The 15,013-nt window shown below is 43.8% G+C and overlaps 1 protein-coding gene across 1 annotated transcript in view; it reads left to right on the top strand.

Annotated features, from left to right (window-relative positions):
- LOC129395544 (cAMP-dependent protein kinase catalytic subunit PRKX-like) overlaps positions 1–15,013 on the top strand; it is a 138,486-nt gene that overhangs the window by 24,630 nt on the left and 98,843 nt on the right. Inside the window, 1 exon segment of the mRNA XM_063602029.1 lies at positions 5,310–5,478. Coding sequence (XP_063458099.1) covers positions 5,310–5,478 — 169 coding nt within the window.

The raw sequence follows: 15,013 nt of genomic DNA, 5'->3' as shown, positions 1-15,013 counted from the left end.
GTATATCTTTTTTTTTATTTCATTTTTTTAAAAAGTGGAGCTGAGGTCTTGCTGTGTTGCCCAGGCTGGTCTCAAACTCCTGTGCTGGGATTACAGGGGTGAGCCACTGTGCCCAGCCTTTGTGTATATCTTAATCACATCTGCAAAGACCCTGTTTCCAACTAAGGTCCCATTCACAGGTACCAAGGATTAGGATGTCAACGTATCTTTTCCAGGGCACCCCATTCAATGCACACAAAGTGGGGAGAGGGGAGATTGGCTGTGTTTAGGTGACCTGTGAAAGGCCGAGCTAGCTGTGCGGCGTTGCTCTTGCAGCACAGAGGAAGAACTGGGCTCAGATGGTGTCAGCTGTTGGTGTCTGAGATCATCCGTCAATCTACTCCCGGGAATGTGCTGCAGTGAGACACGGTCCTTCTCCTGTCACCCTCCTGACCCCATCCCATATACCCACGGACCCCAAGGGAAAGTACTCAGGGTTGGTTGGTTTCTTTTCCGTTTTGTGACCGCGTGGAATTCCATGTCACGGTCCCTGTGTTTATTCCATACAGCTCTCCTGAAGTGTTTTGAGTTCTAGCAAAATTAAAAAATATAACCAAAGAAACTTAAATCCGTGTTTCTCCTCTTTCTGGACACTTCTTTAGTATGAATGGGCTTCGTGATGATAAACACGGTGGCCTGCTGTCTTCCCTCTGTTTCTGCTGGCCGCCACGTTCCTTCCCTCCAAAGTCACAGGCAAGAGGGATTTAGGGTTTGCTGGGCTTGAGGAAGAGAGGAAAAGCCCATCTCTTTTCACAGTGAGAAACATGTTTTTTGGGCTTTCTCATACCCCACTTTGTACATTTTAAAATTTTATTTTTCTTTAGATTTCTGAACCGAGAGATTTTATTTATTTATTTATGAGACAAAATCTCCTTCTGTTGCCCAGGCTGCAGTGCAATGGTGCAGTCTCAGCTCTGCAACCTCTGCCTGCCAGGTTCAAGAGATTCTCATGCCTCAGCCTCTGGAGTAGCTGGGATTACAGGTACCTGCCACCACGCCTGGCTAATTATTTTTGTATTTTTACTACAGACGTGGTCTCACTAAAATTAAAAGAAAAGACATAAACTGCACATCAGATTTCCCTCGTGCGTAACACTACTACTTAGCTTGGAGAGATGGAGGGGATCTCTAGGGTGGGGAATGGACCACTTACCTTCAAGATCTCTCTTTATCAGGAAGGAAATATCTGACCTGCCTAGAAACACTTGAAAATACTCTTTTTTTATGTCTTATTGGGCAAAGCTGGGTCAGATGGCCACCCTTAGCTGCAGAGAAGGCTACAAATAGACGTTTTCTACTCAAGTGGGATAATGGTTATCTGACAAATGTGTACTGGAGAGCCTCAGGAAAATCTACCAGCACCATTAAATGTTGCCTTTGTCTTCTGTGCACTTAAGCTGATAAACTTTAAACATTACAGCATGCCACTTCTGTCTGCTTTGAATAAGGTTGTTTACCGACATACTTCTGCAATCTGATTGTGGCATTGGTGGGACTGGCCACATCTACCCCAAGGTAGCACAAAGATCTGCTGCAGTGCATAAATAACGTGTTTTGAGTTTTGTGTGTTTATAACTCACACAGCTCAGAGAAGGCTTTAGTCACAGAAGTATAAAAAATCTGTGGAGTCATAGCTATTGTTCTTAAAGTAGGCATGGAGAATTATCTCCATTGAGGGTCAAATACAAGTGCTAAGAAGACAGAATGTTATACGGTAAACACAGCCAAGTAATAAATGGTTTTCTTGGAGTGGGTGATAGAGAAAGATAAGGAGGAAGGAAGCAGATAGACGAAGAAAAGTCAAGGACCATATTCATTGCATTATTAGAATTTTAGGGTGTGGCAAGAATTTAATGTTTCCTAATAATACGCAAGTTCTGTTGGAAAGAAGAGCAACAGGAGACTAAAAGGCTGCTCTGTTGCCCATTTCATAGGTCCAATGGCAAGATAAGCTTGGGTTGGATGCCAGTGTTCCTGATTCCTAATTGTGTTTTATCCAATTGAAGCATCAGTGGCCATAGTCAAACACCTAAACTGTATCAGTTCACAGTCCTCAAAGCCCTTCTCCCACTTCCTGTCTTTGACCTGATTCCACCTAATCTTGCCCACACCATGTTGTACTGTAATAAAACCTATTTTATTTCCAAATTAACTAAGATAATATACTTTAAAAATTTACTATTTCATTATTTGTTTACTTTTTTAAAAAAATTGAACACTTGTCAGCTATTGACATTGTTTACTTCTTACACTTTCTCTTTATTTTGTAGTTTACTTTCTATTTCTGCCACAATAAAATATTCATTATTGGAAACTTTACTTAAAAAGCAAAGGTTGGTTCTCTGCCTTTCCCAGTTGCCCTATAAGCTAGTAAATTCATCATTCATTAGCTTATATATTTTACAACACGGGGATTTTAGTTTACAGCAAATACTTTAAAAAATTCTTTTCATGTTACCATGTGCAATCAATGGCATTCCAGACTCTTGGAAGGAAATCCATTGTATGGTTGTGTTCTTTTTTTTCTTCTCAAACCAATAAAAAATTCCCAGTCACAATTTTAAAAATTATCTGTCCTTGATGGTGCACAGCCCATAGTCCCAAATGCTTGGACTGACGTGGGAGGATTGCTTGAGCCTGGTAGGTCAAGGCTGCAGTGAGCTATGATTGCACCACTGCACTCCAGCCTGGGCAACAGAGAGAGACCCTGTCTCAAAAAAATAGACAAAACAACATAATGTGATCCACCCTCTAAGCAAATTTTCATGTATACAATTTCACTATTGTATATGTGAGATTTTTATATAAAAAATTTCACATGTCAATTCAGTATTGTTAACTGTAGGAACTGGGTGTATGGTCAATCTCCGTGGTTTATGTATCTTGCTCATCCTTTAGTCAATATATTTCCCCTTCCCTATCAAGGCCTATCTTCTGATAACTGTCTCTCTGCTGTCTACTTCTATGAGTTTGACTATTGTAGATTCTGCATTAGTCCATTCTCATGCTGCTAATAAAGACATACCTGAGACTGGTTAATTTATAAAGGAAAGAGGTTTAATGGACTCACAGTTCCACATGGCTGCGGAGGTTCCGACAGTCATGGCAGAAGGTAAAAGGAGGAGCAAAGTCACATCTTACATGGCAGCAGGCAAGAAGAGAGCGCGAGCAGGGAAACTCCCATTTATTAAAACATCTGATCTTGTGAGACTTATTCACTATCAGGAGGACAGCATGGGAAAACCCACTGCCATGATTCAGTTACCTCCCACCTGGTCTCTCCCACAACACATGGGGATTATGGGAGCCACAATTCAAGATTAGACTTGGGTGGGGACACAGCCAAGCCATGTCAGATTCCTTGTATAAGTGAGATCATGCAATATTTAATATTTGTTTTTCTGTGCCTAACTTATTTCACTGAACATAATGGCCTCCAGTTCCATCCATGTTGCTGCAAATGCCAGAGTTTCCTTCTTTTTTAGGGCTGAATGGTATTCCATCGTGTATATGTACCATGTTTTCTTTATCCATTTGCCCTTGGACGGACACTGAGGTTGTTTCCACGTCTTGGCTGTTGTGAATAGTGCTGCCGTGAACATGGGAGTGCAGGTGTCTGGAAGATCCTAGTTCTTGTGGGTTTTGCAATCTAGCATAAAGCAGGCACAGGAGTATCAGCCAATGAATGGATAGGTAAATGGATCAATATTGATCGGTGAGATTTGCTTGTCAACAGATGCTGGTTCCTCAGAAGGATAAACTTCCAAACCATCCTTTCTCTGAAAGTCAGTTTCTGAGAAGCCTCCTCTGCTTTTTGGAGTGGGTGTGATCACATAATATGGGAGGGCAGTTTTGTTTTAGTTACTCATCTCTGTCTGCAGCTGTGAATGGGTTGTCTAAAAATATTGCTGAGTAATGACTTGCATGTCAGTAAGGGGCTGCTGACTGAGGGATCAAGGTAGATCAAAGACAATTTAGGGATACTCTAGAAATCGTGCATCAGTTGCAGTGGCTCATGCCTGTCGTCCCAGCACTTTGGGAGGCCAAAGCAGGAGGATCACTTGAGCTCAGAAGTTCAAGGCTAGCCTGAGCAACGCAGTGTGACCCCGTCTTTACAAAAAGTACAAAAATTAAGTGGGTAGGCTGAGGCAGGAAGATTGCTTGAGCCCAGGAGGTAGAGGCTACAGTGAGCTGTGATGGCGCCACTGCACTATTCGTTCTATTAACCCAAGAACATTTATGCTACGTGAAGAATATTTCAATATGCATGTGAACACATGCATACCTTATAGGATCAATGTGTTACAGGAAGAGGAGGAGGATGAAGAGAAGAAGAGGAGGAGAAAGAAGGAGGAGGAACAAGCAAAGCGTGTTTACATTGAAAATGTGCTCCCAAGATACTATAGAGATTTTGATTTTCTTTTATATCTCATTGACTGTTAGATTTCTTCATTTAGATGCACCCCAGTGGGAGGAAGAGGAGGGAGAAGAGGAGGAGATGGAGGAGGAGGAAGTGGAAAAGAAAAGGAAATAGAGGAGGAGGAGGTGAAAGAGAAGGAGGAGAAGATTGAGGAAGAGAAAAAAGAGAAGGCAGAGATGAAGGAGGAGGGGAAGGAGGAGAAGAAAGTGTTTGGATTGAAAATGTCCCAGCAGAATACAGTAGAGCTATTGGTTTTCTTTTGTATTTGTAGTGGTTGCAGTTGTCTTTCTTTCTGTTTGTGGGTACATATAACACTTCATCGCAATCCACGGCAGATTGTAGAATATGGACTCCATGCTTTGAGCAAGTTAGTGTGTCTTAAGAAGAGAGCAGTGTTGAGGAGGGCTGCCTGTTTTATACCCTGTCTGGATTACTGATAAAACCAGAGAGCCTGAAGAGAAAAAGACATGTTACATAAATACATTTACTGTTACTGTAATGCTTCTACATCTGGGCCTGTGGGGCATATGTGGGTGTGCTCTCTGCAAAGACTGATCTGCAGAAATTATGGCCAGTTTGTCCCCAAATTGAAGAAGCAGATGGCTCTCTCTGTCTCCCTCTCTCTACCTCTTTCTCTCTCTGCAATTTCTCTATTCAGTGGAAAATTCCAGGTGATCGCCTCTCACTAAATGCCATCACCCCACATGCACCATGACACAAAGTCTCTGAAAGTTTCACTTGGGGTCTGTGTTTGCTGTCCTGGTGCAGCCCCCCACTGATTGCTTGGCTGCGGTGGTTTTTCCCTTTGTCAGGAGACTTAATGACCTCTGTCGATTTCTTCTCTCTCCAGGCACTGGGACGTTCGGGCGGGTGCACCTGGTGAAGGAGAAGACAGCCAAGCATTTCTTCGCCCTCAAGGTGATGAGCATTCCCGACGTCATCCGCCTGAAGCAGGAGCAGCACGTGCACAATGAGAAGTCTGTCCTGAAGGAAGTCAGCCACCCGTTCCTCATCAGGCTGTGAGTCCCCTCCTGAGGCCTCTCCCGACACACTCTCCCTAGACCCCTGTGTGTCTCTTCTTATAAGAAGCTGGGTGGGCTGAGACCATGGCCTGCGTGCAAAGCCTTAGGCCACAGCAGTCTCCACCTGTCAGGGCTTATCAGCCTCTGATCTTAGAGCTGGAATACCTCCAGGGCTCCTGACCTCCATGGCTGACCAGGTCCAAAAAGAAATGCTCTGTGTTCAGAAGTCCGTGCCCAAGGCCCCTTGCTCCTCTCCTGGGTGAGCGAAGTATCTCTGCCTGGAAAACGATGCAGGAATCTTTGTCTCCTCACCTCCTTGGGTTCTGCGTCTATAGCTCTTTGCAGAACTGGTTAAGTTGGTTTTTAAGGGACCACAGTCACGTGGACGGGGCTGGGCTTCAGGTTTTGTTGGGTTTCTGGTTGACTGTGGATGAGAGATATCCCGTTTAGATGCAGCCCACACACTTCCAGCTGATGGTACACAACAGTCTTATGTCCTAGGGTAGGTGTGTTAGTCCATTCAGGCTGCTATAACAAAGGATCCTAGACTCGGTAATTTACAAATGACAGACATTTGCCTCATGGTTCTGGAGGCTGGAAAGTCCAAGATCAAGACACGGTGGATTCAGTATCTGGCGAGGACCTGCTTCCTGGTTCATAGATGGCACCTTTTCACTGTGTCCTCACATGGTGGAAGGGGTGAGGGATCTCTCTGGGGTCCCTTTTATAAGGGCACTTGTCCCATTCATGAGACTCCACCCTCATGAACTCCCAAAGGGCACACCACCTAACACCATCACCTGTGGGTGAGGATCCAACATAGGGATTTGGGAGGACACAAGATATTCAGGCCATTCCAGCAGGGTAATTCCATTTCCACCCAGGTGCCTTAGACAAGGATGTCCTGCACGTCTCTCTTTTCCCTCTATGGGTCCCTTTTATCCAATTCCCATGTCCTCTCACCACCATCTTGCTACTACGCCTCTCTTGTCTGCCTCCCATATTCTGCTTTATCTAGGTCCCATCTCTCTACCGTGATTTTCTGCACTGGACTTCCTCCTATCTGGTCTTTCCCTCCCACCCTTGCTCCCCTTGAAGACATCCCTCACCTTATAGCCTCATTGATCCTCTCCAAGTACCTCTGCAATGACCAGTCTCTCTCCAGTCATCCTCAGGAAGCTCCTGAAGTATCTCATATAAAGCCCCAGGATGCAGCATCTTCCTATCAATATCCTCACAGACTGGCTTCCTGCCAGCACCTCCCTGTAGTAGAAGGTAGAAGGTGCTGTTTACACGCTCACTACGGGTCTTCTCCTAGGCCACTCCTCCTTGACAGGCCTCGTTCTTTGCCTTTATCATTGTCCTTCACTTCCCCCACCTGACAAACACACACTTGTTTTCCCTCATTCACCTGTAGTCCCCAGGACACAGGATGCCTCCCATCATGTTCTTGAAGCACCTCGTATGTATTGGAACAAGTGCACCTGCCTTTTCTAAACCCAACATGGCCTGAGTTCTGAACAAAATCATATGCAGAGGATGGGCGCAGTGGCTCATACCCATAATCCCAGCACTTTGGGAGGCCAAGGCAGGTGGATCACGTGAGGTCAGGAGTTAGAGACCAGCCTGGCCAACATGGCAAAACCCTGTCTGTACTAAAAATACAAAAATTAGCTGGGCATGGTGGCATGCGCAGGAGAGCAGCGTAGAGGATGGGCTTACAGGTATTTTAAAATCTAAAATCCCGCAGAAGAATTGCATAGACATGGGAGTGGGTGGAGTGTGCAAGTGAGAGAGTTCCTTAGGATAGAATTCTTGATCTCCCACAAGTTAAAAAATAAAGAGGAGCTTGCAAAACAGAGCTTTAGTTAGATAATTCTCCTTTCTTCAAGCCAGGATAGTTCAACAGCTGTTTTCCTTAGCAGATAAGGTGGATTCCTGCAGGGACATGGATTCTGATTTTGATGTTCTCTGCTTTCTTCTTTTTTGTTGGAGTCTCGCTCTGTCACCCTGGCTGTACTGCAGTGGGGCTATTTCGGTTCACTGCAACTGCTGCCTCCTGTGTTCAAATGATTCTCCTACCTCAGCATCCCAAGTAGAGTAGCTGGGACTCCAGGTGCGTGTCACCATGCCTAGCTAATTTTTGTATTTTTTGTAGAGACGGGGTTTTGCTGTGTTGGCCAGGCAGATCTTGAACTTGTGACTTCAAAGTATCCACCCACCTCGGCCTCGCAGTGTGCTAGGATTACAGGCGTAAGCCACTGTGCCAAGCCTGCCTACTTTCAATTAAGGAACAAAGTCTTCTATATTTCTTTTTTTGTTCTTTTTTCTTCTTTTTTTTAATTATACGTTTAAGTTTTAGGGTACATGTGCACAATGTGCAGGTTAGTTAAATATGTATACATGTGCCATGTTGCTGTGCTGCACCCATTAACTTGTCATCTAGCATTAGGTATATCTCCTAATGCTATCCCTCCCCGCTCCCCCCAGCCCACAACAGTCCCCAGAGTGTGATGTTCCCCTTCCTGTGTCCGTGTGTTCTCATTGTTCAATTCCCACCTGTGAGTGAGAACATGCGGTGTTTGGTTTTTTTGTCCTTGAGATAGTTTGCTGAGAATGATGGTTTCCAGCTTCATCCATGTCCCTACAAAGGACATGAACTCATCATTTTTTATGGCTGCATGGTATTCCATGGTGTATATGTGCCACATTTTCTTTATCCAGTCTAGCATTATTGGACATTTGGGTTGGTTCCAAGTCTTTGCTATTGTGAATAGTGCCACAGTAAACATACGTATGCATGTGTCTTTATAGCAGCATGATTTATAATCCTTTGGGTATATACCCAGTAATGGGATGGCTGGGTCAAATGGTATTTCTAGTTCTAGATCCCTGAGGAATCACCACACTGACCTCCACAATGGTTGAACTAGTTTATAGTCCCACCAACAGTGTAAAAGTGTTACTATTTCTCCACATCCTCTCCAGCACCTGTTGTTTCCTGACTTTTCAGTGATCACCACTCTAACTGGCATGAGATGATATCGCATTGTGGTTTTGATTTGCATTTCTCTGATGGCCAGTGATGGTGAGCATTTTTTCATGTGTTTTTTGGCTGCATAAATGTCTTCTTTTGAGAAGTGTCTGTTCATATCCTTTGCCCACTTTTTGATGGGGCTGTTTGTTTTTTTCTTGTAAATTTGTTTGAGTTCATTGTAGATTCTGGATATTAGCCCTTTGTCAAATGGGTAGATTGCAAAAATTTTCTCCCATTTTGTAGGTTGCCTGTTCACTCTGATGGTGGTTTCTTTTGCTGTGCAGAAGCTCTTTAGTTTAATTAGATCCCATTTGTCAATTTTGGCTTTTGTTGCCATTGCTTTTGGTGTTTTAGACACGAAGTCCTTGCCCATGCCTATGTCCTGAATGGTATTGCCTAGGTTTTCTTCTAGGGTTTTATGGTTTTAGGTCTAACATTTAAGTCTTTAATCCATCTTGAATTAATTTTTGTATAAGGTGTAAGGAAGGGATCCAGTTTCAGCTTTCTACATATGGCTAGCCAGTTTTCCCAGCACCGTTTACTAAATAGGGAATCGTTTCCCCACTTCTTGTTTTTGTCAGGTTTGTCAAAGATCAGATCGTTGTAGATATGCGGCATTATTTCTGAGGGCTCTGTTCTGTTCCATTGGTCTGTATCTCTATTTTAGTATCAGTAAGGTCTTTTATATTTCTTAAATCTCATATAAAGCCCTAGAGACTTTAGATATTCTATCCAAAGTTATTTATGTTGGTTTATTTTTATCTTTTTATATAAAAAAGTATATATATATTTCTTAATTTAGAGACAGGGTCTTGCTGTGTGGCTCAGGCTGGAGTTCAGTGGAGCAATCAATGCTCACTGCAGCTCCAATCTCCCAGGCTCAAGCTGTCCTCGTGTCTCAGCCTCCAGAGTAGCTGGGACTACTGGCATGCACCACTACACCCTGCTAATGTTTTTAGTTATTTTTAATTTAAAAAAAAAGTATATATTTTTCACAACTTCTTTGGTGAAGGTAACGTTTTTGGTTTTTTCTATAAACAGAGTCTTGCTATACTGCCGAGGCTGGGCTTTAACTTTAGGCCTCAAGCCATCCACTTGCCTCGGCCTTCCAGTGTGCTGAGATTACAGGTATGTACCACCATACCTGCCTCATTTTAAAGTCTTTTGTAGAAATGAAGTCTCACTTTGCTGCCAGGCCAGTTTCAAACTCCTGGGCTCAAATGATCTTCCCACCTTGGCTTCCCAACATGCTGAGATTACAGATGCGAGCCACTGTGCCTGGCCTATTTTTGTTTCTTAAGGAGTGAAATTTCTCTGCACCATGACAGCCTTTGAAGAGGACATTTTGGATGCTTCATGGGTTGTCCTTTGCCTGTACAGCTCACCGGCTCCTCCGAGTGCTGGTTACAGTCGAATGTAGCTGTTATTTGTATGTCAGGTCCGCGTGGTGGTGTTGCCAAAAAGCATGAATTTTTCCTCATCATTTAAAGTCTACACGGAATTTAAGGCCACTTGCGATATTATTCTTGGGAGGATTTTATTCAGTGTTTTGGGAAAACATGGCAGGAGCTCATTTCAGAATTATCTGATTTGGGGCCAAGCTCAGTGGCTCACACCTGTAATCCCTGCGTTTTTGGAGGCCAAGATGGGAGGATCGCTTGAGACCAGGAATTCTGGACCAGCCTGGGCAACATAGTGGAATGTCATCTCTTAACAAAAATATGAAAAGAAATTTTAGCCTGGCCAACGTGGCGAAACCCTGTCTCTGCTAAAAATAGAAAAATTCACTGGGCGTGGTGGTGGACGTTGGTAATCTCAACTACTTGGGAGACTGGGGCACTAGAATCTCTTAAGTTTGGGAGGCAGACATTGCAGTGAGCCGAGATTGCACCACTGCACTCCAGCCTGGGTGACAGAGCAAGACTTCATCTCAAAAAAAAAAACCAGAGAAAAATAAATAAAATTATTCAATTTTGAAATAGTGCAGAAAACAAGGCAGGCTCTGAAGTCTGCAGCTCTTGTGAAATGTTTTGGATCTAGAGAAATGATTGTCAACAATGAGCCTTTAAAGACTTAAGGGTGATAACAATTTACAGGTGACTTTTAACAGTGATAGCAATTTACAGGTGACTTTTTCCAAAATTTACAGAAAACAAGTTTGCCACTTGGACACATTGACTCATACCTATAATGTCAGCATTTTAGGAAGCCAAGGTAGGAGGATTCCTTGTGCCCAGGAGTTTGAGACCACCCTGGGCAACATGGCAAGACCCTGTCTCTACAAAAAGTACAAAAATTAGCTGGGTGTGGTGGTGGGTGCCTATAGTCTCAGCTACTTGGGAGGCTGAAGTGCGAGGATCGCTTGAGCCTGAGAGGTGGAGGTGGCAGTGAGCTGTGATTGTGCCACTGTACTGCAGCCTGGGCAACAGAGTGAGACCTTTTCTCAAAAAAAGAATCCAAAAGCCAATATGCAGATGGAGAGGGTGATGTAACTTAGCCCATGAGACCTTGTAGTGACTTGCTGAGAATTGATTTTTCAGTACCCTGCAGTGTTATGATAACCCATTATAGCATTTTGTGTTTTCTCTGCATGAATGCTTGAGAGACCCTGTGGCTTTAAGAAGTGGATAAAAGTTGATCCAGGGCATCCAGGCACTTGATGTTCCCTATATATAACACAGGAGAGAATGCTTGATCTGGCTAGCTCCGTGGATAAAACGCTGAAGGGTGTCCAGTGTATCCCCATGGATAAGATGCTGGAGGGTGTCCAATGTTGCTTGCTGAGGAGCATGTCTTAGAGGAGAATCCTAGATCCTCTGTGAGGAATTAATTTCATCCTCCCAGTTGTGTAGCTTCTCTTCTAAAGGTAGGTTGCCTGGCTCAACATCTGCTTCCCTACTGGCAGTTTTAGGTCTTGGATTTCTTGATGAAAGTACAAAACAAGGACTTTCAATGGAAGTGTCTCACAGTTACGGCTGGATGAGTTTCTGTGGTGGGGACGCCCTGCACACTGTAGGGTGTTGGGGAGTGTCCCTGGGCTCTGCTCAGCCTATGCCAGGGGCAGCAACCCCAGTTATGAAAACTAGAAATGTCTCCAGACATCACCAAGTATTCCCTGGGGGAGGAAGGGCAAAGTTATCTCCACTAGTGAACCACGCGATAGACAGATTATCGACAGAGAGATGATACGTAGGTATATGTTGAGATGGATAGGTGATAAATAATAGATATTAAGATAGACAGGTCTAAGTGATGGGTGATTGATAGGTGAATAGATGATGGGTAGCTAACATTAAGATAGATATTAAGGTAGGTGATAGATAATAGATATTAATACAGACAGATAGCTATAGATGATAGATATTGAGATACATATTGAGATGGATTTGCGATTGATAGATTGATGACAGATTGCAAATAGACAGAGCTCTCACGTTATGGGGAAACATTGAGCTTGTTTTGCTTGCGTTTCTGGAAGCCGCATGGAGTGCTACTCATGACAGGAATCAAGTTGAACAGTGACTGTTTGGAGTTCAAAGTGCCATTTGAACAACATGGTAGGTTTGCAAATGGCATTATCAGCATGTGGTATTTGAACAGCTACAGGTTGTAAGTTTGAAAAGACACCAGGGAATTTATGTAGTGTACATGAAGGACCACATTCTGTTCAGTGATAATTCCATTTCTCAAGGCCATCTCAGACTCTTACAAGAGCCAAATAACTAAGTGTCCAAGGTGCAGAAGAAATCCAGCAAAGTCACTTTCCCAGAGGGAAAGTTTTGTGCTCCTCCCAGAGACCATGACCATGATGCATACAGGAATTTCTGACATTTGGATCCAGGACAGGGTTTCTCAACCTGAGCACTGCTGACATCTGGGCGTGGGTGATTCTCTGTGGTGGGGCATCCTGTGTGCACTGTAGGGTGTTGAGCAATGTGCCTGGGCTCTACCCACCAGATGGCAGCAGGACTCTTCCCCAGTGGTGACAACCAGAAAGATCGAGACAACCAAAAACTTCTCTAGATGTTGTCTGATATCACGTGGGAGACTGGAGGGTGTGGGGGTAAAATTGTGTGTAGTTACAAACCAGTGCAACAGAGAGACGAAAGGTGGATGGATGGATGGATGGATGATAGATAATTATTATTCATAGATACATGATTGATAAATGGATAGATGATATAGATAGATGATAGATTGATAAATGGATAAATGATATAAACGGATGAATGGATGGATAGCTAAATATTCATAAATAGATATATGGTAGGTTGATAGATGAATAGATGATAAGGACAGATGATAAATAGATGATATAGACAGATGGATAGATAGGTGTTCATAAATACATACATGACTGATAGTTGGATAGTTTGTATAGATAGATGGTAAATTGATACGTAGATGATACAGACAGACGAATGGATGAATGGATGGATGGACAGGCCCTAGAACCCAATGACTTGGCTTTGCCACTCACTAGTTGTTGCAGGCTTTCTCTGAACAAGGATGAGATACCACAGTCACTGGTCACTGTTTGCCACGTGGTAGTTTTTTTTTTTTTTTTTTTTTTTTTTTTTTTGAGACAGGGTCTCACTCTGTCGCCCAGGCTGGAGTGCGGTGATGTAATCTTGGCTTGTTGCAACCGCTGCCTCCGGGGTTCAAGTAATTCTCTTGCCTCAGCCTCCAGAGTAGCTGGGATTATTGGTGCTCACCACAGTGTACAGCTAATTTTGTATTTTTAGTAGAGACCAGGTTTCACCATGTTGGCCAGGCCGGTTTCGAACTCCTGACTCAAGTGATTCATCTGTCTCTGCCTCCCACAGTGCTGGGATTACAGACGTGAACCACCCCACCCGGCCCTCACGTAGTAGTTTCTTGAATTGCTCATTTTTGCCCATTACAGTTACTTTTTTTTTTCTTTCAAGATGGAGTCTCGCTCTGTCGCCCAGGCTGGAGTGCAGAGGTGCGACCTCGGCTCACTGCAAGCTCCGCCCCCTGGGTTCATGCCATTCTCCTGCCTTAGCCTCCTAAGTAGCTGGGAGTACAGGCACTCGCCACCACGCTTGGCTAGTTTTCTGTATTTTTAGTAGAGATGGGGTTTCACCGTGTTAGTCCGGATGGTCTTGATCTCCTGATCTTGTGATCCACGTGCCTTGGCCCCTCAAAGTGCTGGGATTACAGGCGTGAGCCACTGCACCTGGCCTACAGATACATTTTGCTACCTGCCATTAGGGAGAATCTGTATTCAGTTTAGAATCATTGTCATCCTGGGGAGAGAATGTGCCTTAGCATGGCTGAGGCCAGGCTGCTGGTCCCTTCGGATGGTGCTTCCTGCTGTGCTGTCGTTCTAGGTGGCCCTGTTGCAATGCTGACTTGACTTGCACCAAGGCAGTACAGAATGGATGGGATTTGCTAAAGGTGCCCACCTGCCTCCACCTCTTGCTGGCAGTTCCAGGTGTTGGACTTTTTATTGATGAAGGTGTAAAGCAAGGATTTTCAGTGGAGGTACCTCACATTTACAGCTGGATGAGTCTCTATGGTGGGGCCATCCTGCACACTGTAGGGTGTTGAACAGCATCCCTGGGCTCCCCCCAGCAGGGGCCAGGAGCAGCAACCCCAGTTCTGAAAACCAGAAATGTTTCCAGATGTCACCAACGTTCCTTCCAGGAGGGAGGGCAAAGTTATCTCCACTAGTGAACCTCTATTATACATGACCAACAGAGAGATGATAGATGGATACTATAGTAGGTATATGTTGAGATGGATAGGTGGTAGATAATATATATTAATATAGGACTAAATGATAGGTGATGGATAGGTGAATAGATGATGGGTAGCTGATAGATGATAGCTATTAAGATAGGTGATAGACAATAGATACTAAAATAGATAGCTATAGATGATAGATATTGAGATGGGTAGGTGATTGATAGATTGATGACCGATTGCATATAGACAGAGCTCTCATGCTAAAAGAGAATTTCTCAACCACAGCAGTGCTGACACATGGGGCGGGATCATGGAGGACTCTCTGTGGTGGAAGTTCTATGTACTGTAGGGTGTTGAGCAGCATCCCTGGGCTTCAGATGCCAGGAGCATCCATCCCATCTGTGACAACCAAAGATGTCTCTAGATACTACCAGGTTTCCTCTGTGCGGACAAAAAGTTATCCCCAGTTCTGAACCACTGTGATAGATAGTTAATGGATGGATAGATATTGATAACTGAGACAGATATTTGATAGGTGACAGATATTGAGGTAGATGATAGCTATAGGTGATTGATGATTGGTAGATATTGAGATAGGTGATTGTCCGAGACGGATACATTGCATTTTTAGTATTTAAGGGCAAAGCAGATGCTTCAAAAAGGGAGGCTTATTTTATTATCTATAATTTTCTTTTTTATTATTTTTTACTTTCATTCCCTTTTTCTATGTATGAAAAGGGAGGTTTAAATTCTTGCAAGAGAATGCAATTGTAGTGTCTTCTG

Source organism: Pan paniscus, chromosome Y, assembly GCF_029289425.2.
Source record: "Pan paniscus chromosome Y, NHGRI_mPanPan1-v2.0_pri, whole genome shotgun sequence".
Classification (NCBI taxonomy): Eukaryota; Metazoa; Chordata; class Mammalia; order Primates; family Hominidae; genus Pan; species Pan paniscus.
The sequence above is the reverse complement of the archived record's forward strand: the minus strand, read 5'-3'. Positions and strand labels throughout refer to the sequence as shown.